The 26,894-nt window shown below is 37.2% G+C and overlaps 1 protein-coding gene across 8 annotated transcripts in view; it reads left to right on the top strand.

Annotated features, from left to right (window-relative positions):
• The window catches only part of LOC141446851 (rho guanine nucleotide exchange factor 10-like), a 518,303-nt gene that overhangs the window by 458,216 nt on the left and 33,193 nt on the right, over positions 1–26,894 (top strand). For 7 of the 8 annotated variants that reach the window (XM_074113739.1, XM_074113735.1, XM_074113736.1 and 4 more), the window contains 2 exons: positions 8,101–8,568; positions 17,654–17,921. In XM_074113739.1, coding sequence (XP_073969840.1) covers positions 8,104–8,568; positions 17,654–17,921 — 733 coding nt within the window. In that variant the 5' untranslated portion in view covers positions 8,101–8,103. Of the gene's footprint in view, positions 1–8,100; positions 8,569–14,037; positions 14,178–17,653; positions 17,922–26,894 lie in introns of those variants that run through there. The other variant, XM_074113742.1, reaches the window with a different exon arrangement.

Raw genomic sequence — 26,894 nt, 5'->3', positions numbered from 1 at the left:
TGGCAATGGTCCAGAAGCTGAGAAAACAATGGCAACCACAGTTTATCTTTTGGTTATAATCAATTCTACAGTTAAAGTTTTGCCCCACTTTGTAATTATTACTTGGTCGCCATTTTGATAAACTTTGTATTTTGATTGTGTTTAATGTTGAAAGTGTAAAATTTAATTTCCGGTATTTTACGAACACCACCTTGGGCGGGTGGGGGCAGGTAGGTAGTTTCCTGTAAGCTATATTACTGGGTTTTAGTTAGGTTATTTCCTTTTATGATAGCAAGTTTTGTAAATTGTTCAAACTATATTGGAGACAAATCTTAACTGTGGGTCTGACTTGTTGTAATAATTGTCAAATTTGGGTGATTATAATGAATTGGGAGTAATCTCATTCGAAGGGAGAGCTGTCCCAAGAAGCAGGCAAAAAGAAACAGCGAGAGGAATGCTTCCACTGCTCAGATTGAAGGGATTGTGTTCTCTGGACATTGGAACGTTTTGGTGGTTCAATTCGTACGGCCATACTGAATGTAAGTCGTTCGTAAGACCGGGATCTTGTTGAAATTGCTAATTTACCTGTCGGGTCCTATGAGGGTACTTAAGTATAAAGTTTTGGCCTCCTGCGCTTGGTATTCTGACTTAGTTTATGCGCTACACGCATGCTCTTTTCTTGAAAACTTTTTTTGGAATCGGAAGTTCTTGTAAATTGGACAATATTGCCAGACTTCCTCTTCACTTTAAAGAGGAAGTTAACAGGTAATTTATTTAAATAAAGTTTCGATGTTTTATTCATTTAAGTAGGATGAATAAATGAACATGATAGTTATGAATAAATGAGTATCAGGATGAATGCAGAAGTGGAGTTCTACAAGATAAATGGAATGATTAAGTAAATGACAAGATGACTGGGGCTAGAAAGTACTTTGATGACCTGATGATGGTGGTTGGAGGCGGCAAGTTAGTAGAAACACTGTGGCGATAAGTCTTATTTCATTGCAACTTCTTCTCTTCTTAGAAGAAACCTCCTCGGCCTCTTAATAACCGCCCGAGAGCTTTACCATTGAAAAGAGAGAGAAAAGATTGCAGTATATAGGTTCATTCTTGTTCGGTGGTCCACAAGGAAAACGGTGAAAAGTACACCCTCTTGATGAGCTGACGTGTAAAGGGGATCTTTTTTAAGTTTTTGTGGAGAGAAGAGGCAGGTGTAGTGGTGGGGTAAGTGTGGCCCATCTGTCAATAAGAAGGATATCACTTCCTTCTTCTTTTATGCTAGGTTTCTTTTCTGAGCCAGGGTTGAATGTCTTCTTCTTCTTCTTAGATGGTGATGACACTGTTTTCCTTCTTCCTCATCTTCTGCTACAGCAAAAGAAGAAGAAGAAGAAGAGGGTCGACGCGGTAAGAGTGGCTCGTCCATGATGAATTAGCCTTCCACTACCATCCGCGATCTATTCAGTGACATGAACATTATCATTTATCTTGGGGATTTATACAAAACGAAAAGGAAAAAAAAAAGAAGCTGTCTTGAAAGCAATGAGAAATACCGGAAAAGATTTTTGGTTTAGTGTTTGAGCTCAGCATCTAATTCGTGGCTGTTTTTATTAATGTTTTCATCCGGTTTTTTTACAAGTTTTTTTTTTCACGTCAACCAGGAAGTGCCCAAGTTTTTAATCAATTTCCTTCCGCTCATCTTTTTGAAAGGAAGAAATTAAAAGTCGTTTCAATTTCCTTTATTTTCTCTCTCCTTTTCTTTTACTTTGTCTCTCTGTTAACGTGCTGATTTTGGATTTTGAGATTACACCGTAAATATCCGTGAGGTCTCTTGAGCTAGAAAATCCATTGAAACCGGCAATTTGCAATTATTTCGACCGACAGTAAAGTATGGGGTCAAAACCGGAAGTACCACTGTAATTAGTTTTTTAAAAACATTTTCTCGAAAACGTCTTCTACGATTTTCCTTATATTTGAATTAATAGATCAAAAAGTTTCAAAATTCGATTTTAAGGCACCCCTGAAAGAGTGGAAATGGTTTTCTACAAAATGGCCAATTTAGTGTAATGTACGGTCCTATGTGTCTTCTTCAAGTATTATTAAGGTGGATTTAAAATTATTGCTGAAATTCCTCAAGTTCGGAGCAAAATTTCCCTTCCGGAAAATTCGCCCTTTACTTCCTTCTTTTTGAGTATTCCCTGAAAGTAGCTCCTTAGAAGTGCTTAGTACCTTGTGGAGAGACTGTGATCAGGCTTTCCTGTAAGTTTTTTTTTTTTTTTTTTTTTTCATTTCAGTGTAATGTACAGTTTTATTTACAGTATATTTTGGTAATCATTGAGTATGGTCTCCTAAGTTTGGGATTTTCGAGGGAAATTTTATTTGGAATAAACTGACGCAAGTGGCTCTCTCTATCCTAAGGTTTCTCACTGTCTTTTGTGGGTCCAGGTTTTGTAAATAATGGCTCCATTAATGGATCCAGTTTTTTTTTAAAAAAAGGTAACCATCTAAGATAAGATAAGATAAGATGGTAGACGGGACGGGACCTATGCCCCATGGCACTGCAGCCACAAAAGACTTATTGTGCCAGCCCCTTCTTAGTTCTAGTAAGCGAACCCTCCCCTCCTAAAGAGGTTTAGGACCTTCCCTACTAGTTCTTTTTGCGCTACTATCTCCTTCGGCCTCAACGTTCCAAAGGTTTCATAGCGCAAACGTTCGATTGCAACGCAATCGAACAACAGGTGAGAGGCCGTTTCCTCCTCTTCCTGACATAATCTGCACAGCGGCTCCGAGCTGATAAGCCCCATCCTGCACAGATGCTTTTTAAACCTACCGTGCCCCGTGAATAGGCCTGTAATCAGAGTAATCTGATTTCTGCCCAAACACAGGGTCTTTTTGGATCTTTGCTTACACAGCCAAGGAATCAAGGTCTTGCTGTGTTTAACCCCAGGACACATCACCCAGTCCTTTTCATGCTCCCTCCAGATCCAATCTCTGAGAGCCGCACGAACCGAACCCCTGGTGATCCCCAGGACAGGCTCTGGACCGATGAAAGGAGTGTTAGCTCCATTCCTGGCCAGATAATCATCTAAGTTGGATAGTTCTATTATCCCATAAGTTTCAGAATTCGGGACTTTTTTTGGTAAAAGTAATTATGTGTGATTAAAATAAAATGTTTTTATGAAAAAGCCTTTTTTTTAAAAAAAAAAGAAAGAAAACGGAAACACAGTGTTATGGAGAATAAAGTATACAAAAGAATCAACATTAACAACTTTCAACAGCACAAATGAAGCCTGACACTAATAAGTTTGGACTTTATGCTTACTAGTAGGTGGCTGGCAGCTACAAAAGGGTTTTTGTACTTTAGGTTTACTCTTGTACTTTTGCGTAGAGGGATAAAGCCCCTCAGCTACAGCAACAGCAGCCGTAGTACAACACCTGAACTTCACAACTCTCCTGAGGCTAGCAAACTTTTTAATTATGTCTATTAATGAGATTTTCAACTTAACTTGAAGCTAAGGAGGGAATAGAAAAAAAATACAAAGAATTAAGAAAAGGGCGTGATACGTCACTAGACTGTTTTTTTCTTTTCAAGATTATAATTAACCTGCTGCTGCAGGTTAATTCTTTCTTAATTGTTTCTCATTTTAATAATAATCAAAAAAATATGGTGTAATAATAATATTTAAATTTTAAAATGTCTGGTGAAAAGGAGGACTTCTTTCGAAAGCCGTAATTAATGAAATTATAACAAATTGACTTTAATAATAAATTCCCATTTCTTTAAGCTTGCTTGGAATTAGCTTCTTAAGGAAAGATTTTGTCCTGTTTAACTTTGACTGGAAATATTTGGGATCTCTAGATCACTTGTTGTGGGTCCTGTTCAAGTCTTCGTGAAGGTGCTAATTTTCGTAAAGTTTCGTAAGAGTTGAAAGCTTTCGTGAAAGAGTTAGCGTGGAAAGAAATAAGTTGTGCTTTACCTCACAAGCAATGTTAGTACATGACTCCCTTTTCGGGAGACTCTATAAACGACAGGTCTCCTGTAGGAGAAGTACAATTGAGCTTTGGAGTAGCCAGCTCAGTTCTGTAGATAGGTGAACATTTTTTGCTAGGCTTACTACTGGAAAACTCGTGTGGTACATTTCTTTTGGTCTGAGATTTTTCTCATGGAGCGTTGTCGACTGAGAAAGGGGAACCCGAAAAAGCTGTGCCTGCAGATTCTCTGAGGCATTTGTGGTTGGGTAGGGATCAATATATTTTCAAAAAAAGGTCTGCCCCAAGACATCATTCAAAGAATACTCGTATTTGGTAATCTGGGTATTTACCAATTGTTGGTGGATGATTCCAAAAAGCGTAGAAGATTTCTTCTTATTGTCCTATTGGGGCCCAGATTGCCTATGGACTTAGGAGCTCATTAGCCTCTTTACAAGGAAGAGTTCTTTTGTTTATAAAATACCCCCAACGGAAAGGATTTCCTCCGACCCCCCCATACCTGTCGCCTAATTTAGAACCGGAAAACCGCGTTGAATGTTTTATAGCCCCGCTTTTGGGAAGAACTAGACGCAAATATCATTACAAGTATTCACCAAATTGTGGTGTGGGGGATATCCAGCTAGGGAAGAGATTGTAAGTAATTTCCGAACCCACGGGTGGTAGGTTGATGGATGAAGAAGCGAGAACCCATCGCACCCACCCAGGAGGTGCTTATACCCATTAATTCCAGGATCTCACACATGTTCATCCCGTTCATCAATCTTCCTTTTTCTCGCTTCCCCATTTTATTCCTCTTTTAAATAAGAATCCCTTTTTTACTAAACATTTAATTCGATTAATCGAACTAAACTCCATAGTTTACACATGCTCACTGCTTAGAGTGGGGGAACGGGTAGTTTGGGTGAGGGTATATGATCTCATAAGATTGGTGAGGTTCTGTATTTAGGGTTTTCACTGATAGAGTGTTCTTTAGCTAGTTCAGCATCCCATTTGCACCAGTCCAATTTCGTAAATGGACTGTTGTGTTGTTGGCCAGTGGTGTGGTATAGTTGGTCCGATGTGTTTATCGTTGAGTATTGTTAGTTTTATTCTTCTGAGCACTCCAAGCTAAGAGTATTATCAAACCAGCATTGGAGCAACTAGGTGAATTTATTGTGGTCTATGTAGCGCCTATTTTCTCATTGTGATTTAGTTTCAAATCGATTTGTAACACAACTTGAGATAGAGGTATATGTTTGTACGAGTAAAATGTTTAGATACGTCATTCTCTTATTTATGGACAATTTTAGGTAATATCTTTTCGCTTACTTACTGTGGTCATAAAATTTTCTCGTACTTTTTCGATTTTTTTTAGCTCTATTTAGATCGAATTGTTTTTACTTATATCTTAATGATTAATATCGAGTTGAAATCCAAACGACCCAGGCAGCCTAAAACTCTCTTAAGAACCTAAAATAATCTCCACACACGGGCATTTCATCTACCGTTTTCTTGTACACTACGATAATGATTAGACAATTGAGACTCATTTTAAGAGGCTAAGCGATCTAATCTGAGATCAGTTCGCGAGAAACTGCCATCTCACTTAGAAACCCAGAACGAGCGCTGAATCAACATTTTGGACCTGACCACAGCTCGAAAGAGCTCATCCATCAGGGGGGGAGGATGCTGCGACTGGAATCCCGATTGGGTATAGCTTAGCAAGGCTCGAGAGTTCATCATCAACTCACGAACTCACCCGCACTTACCCCATTAAACCGTATATTCTATGGCTCAAACACTAGCATTTTATCGATTACCAATAATTCTTTTTGGTCGCACTGAATTCGACTTTTTATTAAACTCCATTCGTTGATCAATCCAGTTAAAGTAGGTTCACACTCAGTACAAGCCGTCTCAGGCGCCGCTCAGGTAGCCGAGCGGTTATAGGATAGACCCGCAAAGCTAAGATGTATTGTTGGTTTAGTGGGTTCGATTCTCTGGTCTAGGCCTTGATTTTAATTAATGGTTAATATGAGAAATTTGTAGTAAAGTATGTTAGGCGGTAATAGGCTAGACCCGCAAAGCTAAGATGTATTGTTGTTTTAGTGGGTTCGATTCCCCTGGTCTAGGCCTTGGATTTTATTTAATGGTTAATATGAGAAATTTGTAGTAAAGTATGTTAGGCGGTGCGATACAATAAACTGTTTTTCTGAAGGTTTCGACGCCACGAAACTGATTGGTATACATTAAGAACATTGTTCATGAGTCAGCTAAAAAAAAAATAAATAAGTACTTTGATACATTATCCTATATAATGCAAAACCCATCAAGAAGCGATATTTTGGATAGGAACTTGATTCAAGGAATCAATCAACCACAAGATATGGGTATGCCAAAAAAAAACCTACCCAGCAAACTGCCATAATAAAGAAAAGTTAATAGGGTTTAATATTTTCAGAACGGATAATATAATAATGCATGTCTATGCATGTTTGTTTTTTGTTTTTTAATCTGTCAGCTCCCCTCTCCCTAGTGCTGAGAACCGCAGGGCCCCGACCACAATCTTCATTTTGGAGTTCGTTATATAGTGTATTAATATATAATGAAATAAGATGAACCTTTATTATTATTATTATTATTATGTTCCTCACAAATTATATTTGTACATAAATCTTTTAGAAGGTTCATTATAACCTCTTGCTAAACCTCTGGAACTTGGTCTCTCTACTCGACCTCTAATTGGATATTTATGTAGGCCGGGGCCCGCCCCCTTTAACATGAACATTTTATTAGCGGAAAGGAGAAACAAATAAACGGATGTACACTCGCTCGACTTTCTCTTCCTCTAAATCTCGATTTTTGGTTTTATTTACTCTTGGAATTCCAAAAAAAAAAAAAAAAAATCTTGTTAGTCTACCCATTATTCTGTTTCTTGAATCAGACATTTCATAGAAAAGGGACGTTGAACACCATCCTTGTTTCAGCTCATAACTGTCCTGAGACGAATTATCCCCCCCCCCAAAAAAAAACTGTAGATCTGCTATCCTCTGCACTCATATCCTGCGCAGAGATTTTGATAGCAAAAATCCTAAGCGAAACCTATGATTAGTCAAAAAAAAACCTGTTGTTTATAAGTTGAAAAATACTTTTTCAATTATTATTTTTTTACTTCCGTCAAATTCAATTATCGTACAGCTTGACATTTCCTCACATCCCAGGAAATTCTAGAGTTTAGCTGAAGACGACTGACGTGGAACCCTCACACAAGACTCAATCTGAGGTATCAAATGTTGAAAAGGCTACTCGACAAACGATCAAAACTGACCCTGACATACAAACGAACACTATATACCGCTCTACTAATATGGACGTAAGGAATACAGCTCTACGGAAGCGCCAAAAAATCGAACCTCAACCGACTTCAAAACCTTACAGTCTAAAATTCTCAGAACATTAGTTAACGCTCTCTTCTACGTCTCCAATCATACGTACTATACACTCAATATTCCTCTCGTTTCTGAAATAGCACAATCTCGCTACACAAAACTCCATTCAAATCTACACATTCACTACAACCCTCTGATCCACAACATGTCTACCACAACACTTCCTTCTAATCCTCAACGCAGACTAAAGCGGCGGTGGCCACGCGACCATCTCAACACAACGCCGACCTCCTAGTATGGATGCTGTGTAAGCTTGCCAATCTGGCGAACTAACGGCTTCCATCACTGGATGGTCGTCGTTCACTCCAATCACGCCTCTTAGCGCACATGCATGATGGATATATATATATATATATGCGTGCATGTGCATTTGTGCCATCCCTTATCATTCATCTCTTTTGCTTATTGTACTACATACAGTTGCAAAATAAATGAATAAAAAAATGTAAAAAAAACGTCAAATTCAGTTCCGCAGAAATCCTCTTATCGTACAGCTTGATATTTCCTCACATCCCAGGAAATCCTAGACTTTGGCTGAAGCGTTGGAAGCTTGGAGGCCAACTCAATTAGCAGTTGTTAAATTATTGGGTTTATATTGGAGGAATTTAGGTTCTTGAGCTTTCTTGTTACTGCTATTAATTGGACCCTTATTGTAATGCTTTCTAATGGCCCTTAAACTGATGTATGTGTGTGTGTATGTTTACAGGTAATGGAGAATGAGGGCTGCCTGGTGGGAGGGACAACAAGACGTCAAGCCTTCCTCAGGTTTCCCTCACCGCCACCATTTCCTCCGGACGAATACTCTTACGCCTACTACGAGGGTAAAGTAGCCGGAGGCGTACCCGGCGGCGGAGGAGGAGGCGGTGGCTGTAACAGTACTCTAGGAAGGACGGTAATGATTGGAGGAAGCGGTGCTGCTGGTGGTAGCGGCAGCGGCGCAAGTACAGGAGGAAGTGCGGTGGCCGGTGCAGGAAGTAGTGGTTCTCCACAGCCGGGACCTTCCGGCCGGCCGGGCGGAGCATCACCGGTGCCAGGACCGTCTGGTATGTGTAAAGGCTCTTCCAGGCATACCTATATGACAAGATATGGTACACAGGAGAATCTCTACGAGGAGATACAAAGTCAGATGCGATTGGAGGATGAAGTTCGATACGTTCACTCGAAGCATCTACAGGTAAGTTCTCTGTTTTCATCTATTAAGGTTCACCAGCTCGTTCTACCTGGACAAAGCCCTCACTCTTCTATCCCTTTGCGTATATGTTGACGAATTTTGTGCGAAGATCTTGCATTGTTCTTGCAAGTTTCTCAATTTGAAACGAATTCTCTACACGAACATACAACGCGTTTGGTATCAAATAGTTCAGGCTTCTGCCCGAGAAAACAGACTCTTAATTCTGCTTATTTCAGTACTGCGTTCCAGGCAATAAGCTTTCTATAAATAGACAACGGTTCCTCTAAAGAAAACAGCCAATTGCGCGTTGAATTAGGGGAACAAAACCATTATTTTTTGGTAGTTCACTAATTGAAGTAAGAAAACAACTTTTTGAGGGTTTATAGCGGATGTTTTTGACTCACGAGAATTTCAGAGTACTTCCGGTGTGTACCGAATTTTGAAATGGTAAAAATTTAAGTGTCACCAACAATTTATTTCTTCTATTGTCAGCAGAGTTCCTGAAACAGTTTTTTTGGTTTTTTATTTTTACTCCCTGCCATTCCCTTTATTATAATAGGAAGTTATAATTTAATTAAATTACTTTTAATCGATTACAATGATCGTTGATTATAATGTTTGTCAATACGACATCATATTAGGGTGAGAGAAACATCAAGCATGTGTCTACGAGTGCGTACAGGGCTCACAGCGGCGGAATAGAATTGGGTTTTAGGTCGAGACCACATTGCACGTACATACATGCATACAGAACGATGTGTATACAACTATACGGGGGGAAAAGGGGTTTGGCGGCGGGGGGGGGGTCCTTTTCCTATTTCCCTTGGAGATTTCCAATATGGTAGGGTCAAAATCTAATTTAGTTCAATACCCAATACTACCGTCGTGTTTCGGGCCCGAACCACCTTCCGGACAAAATCCAGACCAGCAAACAGTACTGGCTGGCTGTATCGCGGGGGCTCTTGTTGATGAATCTCTCCTGCAAATCAATGTAGATGGGTATTTCCGGCTCTGTCTTGACTCTCTTGGTGATCAACTATTTGTATTTCCTTTTTATATACATATATATTTTATTTAAAGGAAATACCTAATTTTTTTTTTTTTTTTCTATTCTAAATTTGGTATTTTGGCTTGCCCTTATTGCCTCAGTGGTGTAACCGCCCTTTAGGCTGGCTCCATCCTTGGAGCCAGCCTAATATTTTTTCAAAAATACCAAAAATGACCTATTCTTTAACTTTAGGATGCCGCCTTCTTAAAATTGCTATGTCCTCCACAAATTAGCTTGGAACGTTAAGGAATTACAGTGGAACCTCGCATAACGAGCACCTCTCTTAACGAGTAATTCGCATAACGAGTAAAACAAATTGATTCTTATAGCGAGCGATGTTTCGCATAACGATAGTTTTCTAATGAAATTTCGCTGACTGCGCAGTTTTCGCTGACTCATCGAAAACTGCGCATTCTTCGATTAGTCATTCCTGTTTACGCATATGCGTTTCATATTCTCCACGTATCTAATGCATTGATACAGTCGAAACCGAACTTCACCGAATGAGTGGTGTATAGGGGAAGTTCTTATAGTGACATTTGTGTTTAAATATTATTGTGTTTATTTTGTTATCCCTCTAACAAAATGGTTTCGAAAAGAATTAAAATAACGTTAGAATTGAAACGTAAAATCATTGAGAAACGAGAAAATGGTGTAAGTGTGGCTGATCTAGCAATTATCCCCTTTTATTTTAATTTATATGGAAAAAATTGTTTCGCTTAACGAGTATTTCGCTTAACGAGTAAGGTTCTGGAACGAATTATGCTCGTTAAGCGAGGTTCGACTGTATTATCAAAGTGTGTTCGTTTTCACAGTCTACTGTTCCGTTGATTTGTTTACTCTAGTTGTATCTAACTAGTCGATGAAAGTGACATTTTTTGGGGGGGGCTAAAACTCTTAACTCAAAATTATTTGCCCAATTTTCCAAGTTTTAAGAGAGAGAAAAAAAATGTTTTTCTCTTTGGTGCTTTAAGCTTTAAAACGCTCCCTGGTGCTTATATTTGTTTTCCGCCGTCTCTTTTTTATTGGCAAGAGAACACGGTTGTGAGAGTGAGAGACAGTCAGTCCCTCTCTTTCCAATCTCTGGCTTTGTCTGCAGCCCGCGCAGTGAACCTCTCTTCACAACCTTTGAACTGCAGGTCAACTCTCTCATTACTTATACAAAAAAATACCCTAGCTCTACCTCCAGTTACCAATTATTTGGCAAAAATTCCGTTTTATCTTTTTTTTTCACTTTACACACACACACACACACACAAAAGTATTTACAAAAAAAAAATGGAAGAAATATTTTAGTAGCCAATCATAAAAGGATATTTCTCACTTTAGTTCGGTGTTCTAGTTTAGGTAATAGATTCAGGTTATGGTTTCTTTCAACTTCATTTCCTGTTTTTTAAATCTTTGAATAATAATATCCATTAAATGGAATTTAGATAAAAGAACATAAAAGAAATACATAATCAAAAAAACTCGAAACATGATCTAGATGGCAGATCGCTGTTGCACAGTGATGTTAACCTTAACACAGTGAAACCTCCACTCAAAGTACGTTTTCCAACCATTAACAGCTGACCTTCCAAACATTTGGTAATTAAAAATTAAAAAAAAAAAAAGACAACAAGTTTGTTCGTGGACCTGCAGCTAACAACACAGTTCGAAACTCTTAAAAAAGGGAAGCAGAAGTTGTATTAATAGTAAGTTAGACATTCATTAGAATTAATGCTCAGAATTCATTTTAAAAAAAGTTATTTGGTTTGGAAAAACTGAATACATCATGGTTTGTGATCCACACTAAAAATCTACTTAAAGTAAAAACAAAAAATTTGTCTGGAAAAATCAAATAATTACTTTAGTGACGTAGATCCTCTTATTGCAAAAATGAGTAAATCCTCCCTCATTCATCATTATGACTAAAAATTTTATGATTAACCCTCAAACCACAAGATACGGGTCGGATCCGACCCGAGGCGAAAACAAATTTCCATTGTTCCCCCCCACAATTAACTCTTAGCGATTAGATTTGGTATACCCTTTCTGTGAGTCCTTAGGAAGAGGCCACACTGTTTCCGCCGATTCGGTAAGGGTCTTCTCTCCGTTCTCTAGGTTTGTATTTCTTTCAGTAAGTCAGATTCTGGGTCGGATCCGACCCGACCTTGGTATTAACGTTATACGTTTTGTCCTGCACAAGTGGGACAAAAATGATGAAAGTTACTCTGGAGATATGCACGTTCGACGTTTCTCAAGAATCTTGCGTTTGCCTTGACGCTTCCTCTAGAAGAAAGAAGACTGAAAAACGAGCGTTTTCCAAAGGAATTACTCCTTACGATTGGAAAATATGTCCTACTTGTTCCCACTGATAATGGCGAACAATCAAATGATTTTTTTCCTTAACAATGCGATAATTTTGTTACCACACCACTATTTTACTTTAATTTTCATTCAACCTTTTTGTAAACTGTTTTACTTTTTATTGAGACAAAGTACCTTTTTCAAGTTCATTTCTTCACTTATTAGTCCATTCTAAATAGACTAATGCCATAAAATTACCCAATTTATTAAAAAATTTATACATTTTATATAGAAATAAATGTGTTATTTTGAGTTATATTTGAGTTTTTCACTGTAAGCAAGAAAATATAGTATCGGGTCGGATCCGACCCCTACCTTAGTGTTCGTATCAAGAAAATTCATCTTGTGGTTTGAGGGTTAAAACGGAAATTCGAAAATTAGAGCGATTCTAATAACTTACAGTTAGAAAAGGATAAAATAAGTTTTCCAAAAATTTTCTCAAATGACTAGAATGAAAATAAATAACCAGAAAACATCCGCTGTAATAAAATAGAGAGTGTAATTAAATTTCCTTTCGCATTATTTGCGCAGGAAAAAGGAAATGGGTATAAACAGAGAAACTCAATAACATCCAACTTGTTTTATTTCCTTGGGGCGAACTGTACTTCCGTATCCCTTTGATTACCTTTCTGTTTACAAGTTACCGACTTCATAAAATTTAACACAGTCAATTTTATTTATAACCCATTTGGATTATTAATGGAATTAAATTTTATTTTATCAATTTTGATTGAGTAAATCTATAGAAATATAAAAGTATGTCTTCAAGAACGATTATAGTAAGTTAGTTAGGATTGTTTAAAATTGTAAACTATGTTCAGAGAGTAATACCATGAGATCTGATAGTTATCAAAACATCTCTTCCAGAAATATGAAGAGAGGGGATCTTGGCGTTCCTGCGGGTACCCCAGCCTAACAACTTACTTACTTACTCGAGGGCTATAACGGTCCATGAAGGACCCGAGCCTCAGCCACCTATCTCTATCTCTTGCCGACGTTCTCCAACACTGCTGACCAATGGTCTCCAAATCTTCCTGCAAGTCGGTCAACCATCCAAGTCGAGGCCTACCTCTCGTCCTTTTCCCATCAGGGTGTCCATTCAGTGCTTTCCTGGGACCTCTCTCGTCTCCTCCATTCGGTGCTAATATCCCAGCCATCGTTGTCTACCAGACTTTATAGTGGCTACTATATCAGGCTCACCGAACAGTACCAAAGACTTCTCGACTCGTCCTGATTCTATAGCCATCCTGCGTCCTTACAGGTACGAAAATCCTTCTTAATAGTTTTCTTTCCCACATGCACAACCTTTTTGTTTGTCCGCCAGCCTAACAACACCAAAAGAAAAAAATAATAAACACAACTCCAAACATTCGTTTCATGTATGCAACTAATTAAGAATTAGCGAACAAAACTCGTGTTCATCGTGACGCTAAGTTACATATAAATATTTTGAATCCACAAAAAAAAAGAAAATCATACTTTGAGGGTACCGAAATTTGTTGGAATTTCCTTTAAACTCAAAATGGAATTTTCCTGAAAGGGGAACCTTTTTAAATAAACAATCATAAGTTAAATCTGTATTACCAAATGTACAAGAAAATTTTTGGGAGTCATTTTTGAGAAAAAGTAAACAAAAATCTATTTTAAAAAATGGGGTATTTCCGGTTTTGGGATTTGATAACTTAATTTCTGGTAAGATCCAATCAAAATATACGGTTTCAGCTTCCGGCTAGTTTTTTTTTTTTTGCTTTTAAACAAATAATTTTCTTCACACTAACATAAGGACCACTCAAAAACCGTTTTTCGGAATCGTAGGCACCTCAAAACGGATATTTTAACGGATGTTGGCCTAATCTTGAAAAATAGAATTGAACGCAGTTTCCTTAAGTGAAATAAAAAAAAAGAAGAACTATCAAATAGATAAATAAATGATGTAATAAAATTAAATAACCAAATTTTAGTTTACCCAATGACATCAAAATATACATCACTTGTGTAATTTTATGTATTACAAATACAGTTCTGTAAAGTTTTCAAAATAAGGACTTTGAACTTTAAACAAAACAACGAAAACTTCCAAGCTCCAATAAACTTAGTTGAAATCTATCAGTCGATCCAGTTCATGTGTGCATCTAAAACGTTTATAGGTGATTTTTTTTTAGAAAATAATTTGAAGTGCGTACAAATATTTAGTGATTTCTTATTGTTGTAAGATGTAAGTACATTTAAGATTCTTATCTTTGCCATTTTTTTTTATAAATTTAGAGAATTTTTTTTAAGTTGCTACACTCAACTCAAGAAATTAATAGATTTGGATTTTCTTTAATGTTTATCATTTCAAGCATGTTAAGTTCTCGTGTCTATTGGTGTGTAAGTCCATTTTTTGGTTTACTTGCCCAGACGAAGGCAATCAATCAAGCCCCCGATATGTTGGTAATGAAAAATGAAGTAGTTGCGGTTTTCTAAAAGAGTTGGGGGTGCACTACTTAAGCAGCTACTCCTCTACGATACCATTTCAGTATTTTTCTTACAATTCTACCACTTAGATTAATACTTTTTATAAATTTTCTTAATTCCGAATTTCAAAAATATCGAGCTCGGCAGAAGTAAAAGACGTATTATGTTTCATCGTTTTGGTTTAAAGCTTCTTTTATTTTTCCTGAGTACCGGAACTTAAGTGTTTTTTTTTTTTAACTCGGAAAACTGCGACGTTTCGTTTCCTTTAACAGGAACATTAACGTCATGGTGTACAATTTTTTTTTTTTTTTTAGTTTCAAGTAAATTAATTACGTAAACTGCGGGTAAAAGAAAATTTAGTCCAATTCAAACCATTTCTTTTACTACCATAACTTAACGCTAGATAAAACTATTTGAAATGATATTATTAATTAATAATAACAGTTTATTTACATTAATTTACTAATAAAATCATACGATATAATTAATTTCCCACCTCCTTATTGTTGGTTACATAACCTGCAATTCTGGATTCGGGATTAGTTTATTTGCTTTAATTAGTGTTTAATAATTCTTAGTTAATATTTAGTTATAATTTCTGTTGTAATAATTGGATAAGTCGGTTACTATTAATAACAATTATTGAGATTTAATTATTATAAAGTAGAGATTTATCGAAAATCAACTGAACTGGTCACAGCTTCCAGATTTCTCTTAAGTGACTCTTAAAAAGGGAAGCCCAATCCCTGATTTTAATCCCTAGAAGTGCTTTAAAAAAGTTAGGGATTCATTAACATGCATTCAATAACCCCTGAAATCCTTACAGTAAGGTTGTATTTCCTGTTTTTTTGTAGAAATTTTGGAGATTCCTTGCCTTGTATCGTGTTCTGGTCTCCTGTAACTTTTCCTAATTTTAATTGAAGAGCTTGGTGCAAAAAAGGAGTTATCTACAGTTTTTTTTTAAATTTTAAGTAGGGACAAAAAACTAAATATGCTTTATGATGTATTCCTTATGTTGTGTCTGCTGTAAGGATTAGTTAATATATTGTGATGGGGCCATTTGGGGCTCAATTTGAACTTTATAGGGCATTTTTTTTAAGCTTGCTATAAGCAAAAGGTTATTTTGCAGCTAACTCTTTTTTGCACCAAAATCATAATTTTCAGTAAAACTTGAGTACATATTAAGTACATTAGTCGAACAGATTTTTTGTTTTTGAGCTTTTAAGTGGCATTTTGTGTCTTGAAAAGGGGGGAAAAAGCACATACGTACACCTTCTGTTGTCTGCAGCGCACGCCTCACAACTGAGTTAAATCATGTTTGATTGATTGCGTCATCTTTTCTGTTTGGAGCAAAAGAAAGTTATCTGCAGTAGATTTGCTCCAAAACTAACCTAGGTTAGAGAATAAGTAATATAAGTAATACGAGGGTCGTTTGAAAACTCCGTGCAAAAATAAAAACTATTTAATTTTTTGGGGTAAACCTTTTTTATTTTTCAACATAGTCTCCTTTTAGGCTTATACACTTCGTCCAACGCTGCTCTAGTTTGTTGATCCCTTCCGAATAATAGGATTTGTCCAAGTCTGAAAAATAGCCATTCGTTTCTGCAATCACCTCCTCGTTTGAATAAAATCTTTTTCCCGCCAGCCATTTCTTCATATTGGGGAACAAATAGTAGTCCGAGGGAGCCAAGTCTGGAGAATAGGGGGGATGTGAAACGAGTTGGAACCCTATTTCCATTAATTTTGCGACCACAACTGCTGAGGTGTGAGCTGGTGCGTTGTCGTGATGGAAAAGGACTTTTTTGTGGGCCAATCGTGGGCGTTTTTCTTGCAGCTCGGTTTTCAAACGGTCCAATAACGATGAATAATATGCACCTGTAATAGTTTTACCCTTTTCCAGATAGTCGATGAGGATTATTCCTTGCGAATCCCAAAAGATAGTCGCCATAATCTTTCCGGCCGAAGGAACGGTCTTCACCTTTTTTGGCGCAGATTCCCCCTTGGTAACCCATTGTTTAGATTGTTCTTTGGTCTCAGGAGTGTAGTGATGTATCCATGTTTCATCCACAATGACGAAACGACGCTTAAAGTCCTGCGGATTCTTCTGGAACAGCTGCAAACCGTCCTTGCAACACTTCACACGATTTCGTTTTTGGGTCAAGCGTGAGCAATCGCGGCACCCATCTTGCGGATAGCTTTGTCATGTCCAAATGTTGATGCAAAATATTATGTACCCGTTCATTCGAGATGCACACAGCACCTAGCAATCTCACGCACCTTCACTCTTCTGTCATCCATCACCATATCATGGATTTTATCAATGATTTCTGGAGTAGTAACCTCAACAGGGCGTCCAGAACGTTCAGCGTCACTTGTGCCCATATGGCCACTCCGAAAATTTTGAAACCACTTATAAACTGTTCTAATCGAAGGTGCAGAGTCACCATAATGTTTATCAAGCTTCTCTTTAGTCTCCTGAAGGCGTTTTGCCTTTCATAAAGTAGTGTTTAATCAACTCACGAAATTCTTTTTCGTCCATTTTTGAAAATCACTCGACTTCCTCGATTCAAACGAATGCCAAACACAAAGAAATAGACCGATCTGGCTGAAACTTGGTGTGTGTTCTTCCAAGAGATGCTACTAACTAAACATAACCTCGATACGCGCCAGTGGTGCTATCTCTCTGACTTTGCACGGACTTTTCAAACGACCCTCGTAGTACTTTTATGATTTAATTTTTTAAGTCTGCCCTTATTGATTATTTTTCGATAATACCAACCAGCAACTCGCGTACCACTGGTTGGGAAACGCTGCCCTAAATGATAATTAGTGATATTTAAAACTTTCCTTCTACTAACTTATATGGGAATTATAGACCACGCCCTGACCTATGGTAGCTTTAAGCTAGCCATTTAGTAACCATCACGATCTAAGAGTTAGTAAATGAAATGTCAGTTGTATACGCTCATTTTTCCTACTGGTTTTTACTTGCTGGAAATTAATTCTTACCTAATTTTTAATTTTTCACTACAAACACATTTATAGGAAATTCTATTCGGTATTTTTAAAAATCAAACGTACATTATATTTATTTATGACTTAGTGATGTTGGCCAACTTGTTACTGTAACCTCCTCTACTTTATTAAGTCAAAAAGATCTTGATATTCTTTAATTGTAACCTAGTTTTGTTTTTTCCTTTAATTTTCTTTGTATTTTTTTTTTTTTTTTTGCAGGTACTTGGTGAACTGAATCTCTCAATGGAAGCGATGCTAATGCCACCTCCAGTACCTGGCCAACAGTCTGAGCTCACCACTGAAGCGTTAATGTCACCGGCCGCCTGTTCAGTGGATTCTGGATTCTCCAGTAGTTCAACGGGCACAAACAGCCTGGGGCGGCCGCATTCATCTGCCAAAAAGAAAACACCGCATTCATTTTGGAAGAAGTTGCCCGGTCTTGGAGCCACTTCCTCTTCATCAACCACCCTAGTCAGAACTGGTTCAGGTAGATTTTTTTTCTTCTTGCTTTTTTTTCTTTTCTTAAAATGGTAGTCTTTTAATCAAGGAAGTCGTTCCGAGATCAGTTTTGTGGACATTGGGCGACTAAGAAAGAGCTGTGCACCGGCACTAGAATTATGACTTCGTCACCGTTTTTAAGGAAAGCTCGTCTCCGCTTAACAGGAATAAATTGGACGAAGAGCGATCGGCTGGGAAACTCTCCTTTACTGGAAAATTCCGGTGACTTTTCAAGAAAGGAGAAAATCGTGATTGCATTCGTGACGTAGCTAACTTTCAGGATGACCTTTTGCTCCTGGGAGTTTTTTGTCGGTGGAGAGCAAAGCTCAAGAGATAGACATTATTCACTGAAGCTTGCGGATTAGATCTTGGTCTGTGGTACACCAAAAAGTAAAGTATGTAATTGTCTATTTTTTCAGGCGGGCTTTACGTCCAACTACCAATTAGGGTGTCGCTGACGGAGGCAACTAGCAAACATACTTTACTGTAAATTTCTTGTATTAAACTTTATATAAAATCCAAGGCCTAGTGACAGGGAATCGAACCCAGGTACCACAATCCATATTAACTTTACAGGTCTCGCCTCTAACCGCTCGGCTACCGTGGCGCCTGGGTCTGTGGGTCCAATATAATGATGTGCATACTTGATCGTATTTCTTGTTCGTTTTCGAAAACTTATGGGTTGTTTTCATATTTTGAATTAGTTTTTTTTGTTGAAGGTCATTCATAAACCAGTAAATAATCATAATTCTAAGTTCAATAATAAATTCTAAAATGTAGAGAATATTCAGTTCAGTTCTTTACAGAACTGATGGGTGAATAACTGCGGTTATTCGCGCACCACCTGAGTTAACACTGTCTATTCCTAACTCTGTGTCATTGTGGGTTTCCTCTTGCCAATCCCTTCTACCCACCAGTTAACCATGTGGTTTCCCAGCTGTACCCTTTGTTGGACTTTAAATTAACTTTGGTTGGCCTGATTAAAATTAGCAAAGTGGGAGAAGCAAACAGCCCCCCCAAAAAAGGGGAAAAAAAGGTTACTTTTTGTAAAATTTAATTTCTCTTTTAATTGTAATTGTTTTAAATGTTCAAGTTATTGAACATGACTTTTTTAGTCTTCAGCAATTTTACTGTTTGTTCAAAATCTATTCAACCGTGAGTTTGCATTTTCATTCTACGTACGTTTAGACCACCAGCCATGTTTGTGTTTACAGGGTGTACTCCCATTAGATATACACATTCACGTTGATTGTGTATTTGGGACTGTGCTTAAATACACTTTCAGCAATATCCACACTGTTTATCAAGAACCTGAAACCTGAAATTGGTCTGTGACAATATTTAAGAATGAATCTAATAAATTGCTGCCAAATATGGGAATATATCTCGTTATATCGTGAGGATTTTTTTTTTTTAATCATTTAAATGCTGTGAACGTGTCTACTTTGAAATAAAGTCTTTATCGGAAGTACTATCCGTTTTTAAAGATCCCCTTAAGTTCAAAATCTGACCCTACTAACTCATGCATTTCCTTCAAAATTCCGCTTATTAATAACCTTATTCTTATTATTAGATTTTCCAACTTGCTTGCCTAAATCGTTTAATCTATATTAATAAAACTTGATTTTAAAGACGAAGATTGTTGTTGATTGAAGTGGCTTTCAAAAGAACTTTCATAAGCTTTATTAAACCCCTTTTAAAGTGGTTTCCCCTTCCAATTGCCCCTTTTTTTTTAAATGCCTTAGTTCAAGTTGCCCTTATATGAGGGAACCACATCTCTTATCTAGTTTTCTATCTCTAATAACTGCAACAGAAAAACAAGTTTACCTTTGAATGAAAATAAAGGATAACAGGATGTTCGGCTTGATGGACTTCCTTCCCCCCTCCTGTGGATTGTTTATTGATACCACTTTTAGTTAATCGCAAACTCAAAGGATGTTTATGAGACAGGAAAATGAAGAGCAAAAGGAATTAGTATTAGAATTGCTTCGAATGTTTGGAATCTTAAAGTTTTTAGAGCCAATCTCGTACTCTCTGTTAAGTCGTTTGCTGAAACTCTGTTGTTACTCGCTTAGGTTTAAATTAGGCTTATCAGGTGACCACATCCCCCATCTCAAGATTGCCAGCTTCATTCTAGCCGTCAGGTCCTCCACTTCACGCTACTGTTCTTCCACATCAGTTCGTAGACCATGTGGATTTTTCTCAGATTTCCCACTAGTTGCGGAAATCACAATACGGAGAACAAGTTTCTTGAAACGTGCCTGACTGACTTAGCTTTACGCTATCAGGTACAAGGTGGGGGGGGCTTATTAGAACTCGGAACCATTGTGTGCAGATTGTGTCAGGAAGAGGAGGAAACGGTCTCTCCGCTTGTTCGATTGTGTTGGCAATCGAGTGGTTGCGCTACGAAACCTTTGGATCTTTGAGACCAAAGGAGATAGTAGAGCAAAAAGAACTAGTTGGGAAAATCCTCAACCTCTTTAGTAGGGGAGGTTTCGTCTATAGATCCAAAAAGGGGACATAAACCCTTAACAGTTATTCTAGGTTTAACAACAACTGCTAGCCTCTTCTCGGCTCTGATATTTTGGACTTTGGTCACTAAAGTTCCCAGTTACTTGTAGGTCTCCCATTATAGTCGGAAGATCTTGGCAGCATACAAAGACTTAATGCATTGTTAAATGGCTCAAATACAAATCAGAATGTTTTGTAGTAAACACTGTGTTGCAGTTACTTCTCTTTGTAGCAACTCAATGGCCACAGAGGAAGGTACTCCCTACCCACAGATGAGTACGTCAAGTAATGCCTATTTTTTCAGGCGAGCTTTAAGTCCAACTATCAAGTTAGGTGTCGCGGACTGGAGGCGACTAGCAAACATACTTAAATGTATCCCCTGTATTAACCATTAAATAAAATCCAAGTCCTAGACCGGAAATCAAACACTGTACCGCAATATTTATTGGCGCCAGCTCCACAGATGGAATAATAATAATAGAAGTAAGTAAAAGTCAATTTGGAGTGTTGCTAAATGTTATATAAGGAACTCCCATCTTTACTTTAGACCCCTGTTTGTGTATAAGTGTATTTAAAGTAGGTTTTTATCAGCGGAAGTCGAGGAAAGTAGAAAAGTGACGGTTTAGAGTGTTCTATTAGAGTGGCACTGGAAATAGATTTAGCCGTTTACGTAATAGATTTCGTGCTTCTCCTCTGTGACTTACTAGGAAATAGGTAGCTCTCTCTCGCCGCCATCTCGTCTAGCCTAGTTACACTCAAACAGGATATGTATTGGGAAAGTTTTTATTATTTACATCATTTGTACAGTTCTTTGTTGGGAAGTAGTGGAGAAAAGTCTGTGGAAATAGAAAAACAATTCTAAAAATCTGGAAAAACTTTTTAAGATTTTCCTTTTTCCCCCCTTTTGAAAATCACTTGATGGTCGTAGTTAAGAGGAAATAACAGAATAACGCAGAGAAAGTGTATCCATAACATTTAGTTAGGAGAAAGTTTATGGATTTAGTGGGCCGTGTTGTTTGGCTGCGTTGTTTTCTCCCAGTTTTGATGGTAGTTTGGTTGTACAGCAAAGAAGAAAAACGTTTTCCACATCTTTTATTTTTAAAAGTTACTTTTAGTGAAAAGAAGAAGGCTCCATTGAAGTTCATTGAGCATGATTATGCTCCCTAGTTAAATGCCATTCTATTTTCCCGAAAACCAGTGCTTTTTGCGCTAAATTCCTGTGTGTTCCAAGTTGGTGCTGGATTGTTGCAGAAGACTTGGAGAAAGGAAACCCTCTTTCATCTAGGATACTTTTAGCCTAGTTCTCCTAGGTTAGAGATATTTAGTACCATTTAGTTAGGCTCCGTTCTACGTGCTGTTCTCCTTTAGGACACAAGTCTGGGTGTGGCATCTTCTAGTAATGGACGGCTTTGCCCAGCATTCGTCTTCATGGATTTATTCATAGTCTCGGTGGGTTTTTGGCCACCTATTATGTTGGGTCATTTTTTATAGTATCTGTCGAGCAATACCCGAAAGCTGAATATGAGACCTGAATGTCCAATACCCCATAAATGGAATCCGTAAAGGGTGGAAACTAACCTTTACGCGTAAGACTACTTTTTATTTGTTACAAAAAATTGTCTATAGTAAATTATGAACTTCCGTTCACGTCACCTAATCGGAAATTGAACGTTAAGCCTCGTGAAGAAGAATAAACTTATCTTTAGGTTTTCTAAATAGGTTTTTGAGAAAATAATTAAAGCTTTCACAGTTTCCTCACAAAACATTTTGTTTTCTTCAAAGTTTCACGAAGTTTCACTGTTACATTGAAAATTTAAGTTCTAAAACTTGAATACAATGATGCTTCAACATATCGTAAAATAATGGACTGAAGTGAAGTGATGGATGTTACCAAGTTTGGACACAATAGATAATTATTTGTGTATATTCCGGCAGTAACCGGATGTTTACCTGTTAAATTATGAAACTTTAAACTATGCCACTACGCCACATGAGCAAAACGCTTACACCAGCGTAAACTGTGCAACCGCTACACATTATTAGCTTTTATATGTTATTAGGATATTATATATACGAGTATATATTAATCAAGTACCTTATAGCTCTCAAAATACATAAACTAGTTCACTAAATTAACATTGGTCTATTACGTTAATTGGAAAATTTAGTTTTTCACAGAAAATGAAGTCGCTGAAGTAATTATTTACTGCAACAGTATTGAGTGTAGCGTGCTAGAATTTGTAAGAATTTTCTCGCTGAACGGAGGATCTAGTAGGCATAATTAAGGAAGGTTATAATACTGGTTATAAAACCTTCACAGGGAGGTGACGTTTTCTTTTATCTATTTCTCAGGCTTCTACCTTATTAACAATTTCTGGTAGAGTGATAGAATAGGGAGCGCAGCACTTGTTTCTATTCAAAGGGTGTCCACCTGGTTTTGAAAGAACCATTTTTGCTTTAAATTGCGATGGCATAATATAATACTTAGTTATAGGTAGAACAAGTTTTGAAAACTGTTCATTATAATGGATACCAAACATCAAATGCAGAGTTAAAACTTGTTCTCTTAGACTATTGATTGTAAAGTTCTGCGTACAGATAGACGGACAGTTTTCTCCATTGTTGATTATAGTCACACATCCATCAAGCTCCCGGCTGTACCAGTTACTTAACTTGAGATAATAGAGAAGAGATTTCTTATCAAGGTTGAACGATAGACTAAGTCTGGAAGAGTTTGTTTTACAGGAGAATGAACGATAGATAGATAGATAGATGGACAGTTCGATAGACGGACAGACACACAATCTTTACATGGAATTATGTCAAAGTGATGAGACAATGTCACGTCCATCTTACCCTCTCCTTTTAAAAGGATAAAAATGTTTGATAACCAAGGGCTTACTTGATTCGCTCAATAGGGGTTTTTGAAGGTTATCCTATATAATGAACCTTTAAATAACCTTCCAGTTGTTCTTCTTCTTCGTCTTCTTATACATGAATATGTGCTTAGATTAGTTCTCTGTCTCGCTCTCTCTGATTGGCTGGAAATTCCACGGTCACTTTTTTATTTGTCCAAGTTAATCCAACTGGCCAATGAGTGGGGCTTTTTTCCTTCTTATTTTCGCCTCACTTTTAGCCACTCCTCTTTTCCACCTGATCCTCCCGTAGAACACCTGTTCTTTTAAAGACCACTTGATGACGAAATGTATCTTGATTATGTTGCACATCATCATAACTCAATTCTACCAAACTCAGAAATATTGCTACAATTTTAGAGCTAACTCTAGAACTCCTTTCTTTTGCATAGTAGGATTCAAATAAGAATTTTGGAATGTTGGTTGGCTGATAAAAGGGTGGGTCTGTTATCTACTTAAAATAGATAAGAAAGTGGTTGTAGCAATTATGCTTTGAAAGTTGAGAAAACGATGTACCATTATTTAGGCTACTGTATCAGGAATACTTGGCATTCTTCTGAGGAAGTGCTAGGTAGAACTGGAGTATACAGATATCAATTCTGTGGGTAGGATGGAGGACGCTTTCTTTTCATAAGTTGAAGAGTATCATACTGCATGTTAGCAAGTTACTTTTGTTTCATATTTGGAATTTGATGAAAATGATCTTACAAGAATCGTGAATAATTATTGTAGTAAAAGGAATTGCTATGTCAGTTCTAGCTATTAGTCATTTGTCTTATTATAGTCATTTTATACTAAAGACTATTTCCTACCTCATTCCCGCTCAGTCATCCCAGTGACATTACAAAATACAATAATACAAAACAATGGCGTCCAGATTTACTGTGATTGCTGCCAGAGAATTGAGTTTCCATAACAATGATAACATTATCAATTTGGCGGGTGAAAGATGGGTTTACCTCGCACAGAGAGGTTGCTGGAAAGGATATCCTGTGAACATTACATAACGGAAACGAAATGATTAAACCATGCGGGCGATTGGTTTTATCACCATCGTTTTCGTGCACAATAAATAACTAAAACAATAAATCGATTGGTATTTTTGCCTAGTTTTTATAAAATATACGATTAATTTTTATTTTTAAAATTGTATTACTCTGTCCTTCGCTGTTCCGTTGTTAATTTTTGGGTTTTTGAGAACGTTGCGATAATAGTTGTCTCCAGCATACAAGATGTCTGAGATTTGTTGTTTGTTGCCTAAGCCTTCAAGTTACATCTTTATTAGATAAAATCAGTTAAAGGTTATTTCGATTCTAGAGAAGGAAATCTTTTAAACATTACACCAGTTTATGCTACCGGAAATGCAAGTAGAGCTGGCCCTGCCCAGATCCGACTACTTCCTTGGGAAACATCCCTTTATTGGAAGCCTCTAGATCCACTTTATAGTAGTCGTCTTCAGAGTGATTTGGAGAATACCGTCTCGATTACTGGTTCCCTGGGAAGGTTGCGCGGAAGGGAACTTTGTATTCAAAACGAATCTTACCGGCTGTGTAAAAACGGAAGTAAAAAAATATAGAATATTTTCAGGCGGGACTTTACGTCCAATTACGGTAATTAGGTGTCAGATCAGTGGATTTTAGAAGAGCACCGGAAGAAGTGGAAGTCCCACTCCGAAAAGTGGTGATATTTATATGAAGTTTAGAAAAAAGAACAACCTGTAATTTATAAGGCATTTGTGGGAGGAAAAACGGTGCAAATGAGCAACACTTCCGATTGGCTAATGCTGATCCGAATGCAGCTTTTCATCATCGCGGAGATGCAGCGTAAGCCGGAATGTCATGCTTGAATTTTCTGATAGTTTTTCCTCCTCCTTTGGTATTCAGGAAAATCTGGCGTCCTGTTTTTGAGTCAGCTTTTCTTGGAGACTTTACTTGATGAGTGGTAAGCAAGAAAAAGCTTGTAAGTTCCAACTAGCCACTTCTTGGGACTAGATTTAGGATACTTAAATTTGTTTCAAGAATTAATACCATTCCAGGTGGCCCGCAATTTGCGTAAATTTGAATATGGCCCCCTGAGATAAAGAATCAAGACATAAAAGCGGATGTTGCTTCTTGTGCTGCGTCTAGACTGAAGAGGTGATTGCCTCAATTCCATTAGAGGAACCCTCTTTCTTAAATTCCTGGAAAATTTAAAATAATCCTACTTAACACTTATTTAGGATAATTGGGATTGGGACCCACCCTTCCGGACGCTTCCAGAACTGCATCCCTCTTTTATCAATATTCACCCCCAGGCTTTTAAAACTTAGGTATGTTATTGTGAAAGCTTTCAGTGGAAATTCTGATCAATATTCGTTTTTCCTTAATTAGGTTTTCTAATTTCTTTAAAATTTCCTTAATCCTTTATAAATAAGTAGACTTCCAGGTTATTAAAACAGGATACAAGCTAATTATTTTAGGACTGAATTAATGATAAAAATAATAGCTGTTATATTGTGCTCCATTCTCTTATTCTCGCAAGAAAAAGGTTGGACCGGATGTTAATTCTGAGAGTTTTTGGTCGGAAATAACAGCTCTGAGAGGTCCCATGGCAGTTTTATGGGTGGACTGGGGGTTAAAACTTCCCTTCTAAATGAATTTTAAGTATAATCACCTGGGCACATTACAAACAGGATATACATAATAAGTAAGATTCTTAATTTAAAGTCGATAGACCGGAAATGCCTCACTTTACTCAATAAATTCTTTAGCTTTTTATAGATTGTTTTGATAGCGTTTATCATAAAAACACCTTTATATCTAATTACCCTTATTTGAAGTGTTCATTCAGGGAAAGTTTTGTCTTTTCGGGATTCTTAGAGTGAGAGAGCTGAAATTTAGCTCTACTCTAATGTGCCTGTTCAGGATACAGTACAGTTCTTAATACCATAAATTTTTATAAATATTAAACGGTTTAACCAAATTTTTTTTGGCGGAAGGAAGGGATATCCAGTCAACCAGAATATGATTATGCAATACGGAAATCACCAAGTTATTTGTACTTGAATAGTGGGGTTCTGCGGGTAGGGAGAAGAATCTACTTCCTTCAATAGTATCATTATTTTGTTTTAGGGCAAATTCTAATTTCCTTTGATAATTGCGTAGAATGTTGTAAAGTTCAGATCCGGTTTTTATAATGCCAAGAACTTTGATACGTCTTTTTTTTTTGTTTTTGCTTTTTTTTCTCTAAACTATCACCTGTCAACACAACTATTTTGGAACATTAGTCTACTCTACGTGTGGGCGATAACCACCAAATCAAACAATTTTAATATCATAGTTTACGGTTTAATGTTTACAAAATCTAAAATGAATCCTAAAAGTTCTTTTATTATAACAGAATATCTTGTTTGGACACTAGTTTAAAAGTTATACAAAATAGTTTCTGAGATGATGTAATCTCCACTCTCTTTGCTACAATAGAGTTTTGTAGTGTTGTTTTTAATGAAAACCACTTCTCACTCAACACCAATGTTACCTGAGTAGGTTTCAAGATAT

Source organism: Rhodnius prolixus, unplaced genomic scaffold (genome assembly GCF_049639745.1).
Source record: "Rhodnius prolixus isolate KJV_2025 unplaced genomic scaffold, Rpr scaffold_7, whole genome shotgun sequence".
Lineage (NCBI taxonomy): Eukaryota > Metazoa > Arthropoda > Insecta > Hemiptera > Reduviidae > Rhodnius > Rhodnius prolixus.
This window is presented reverse-complemented; position numbering and strand designations above follow the sequence as displayed.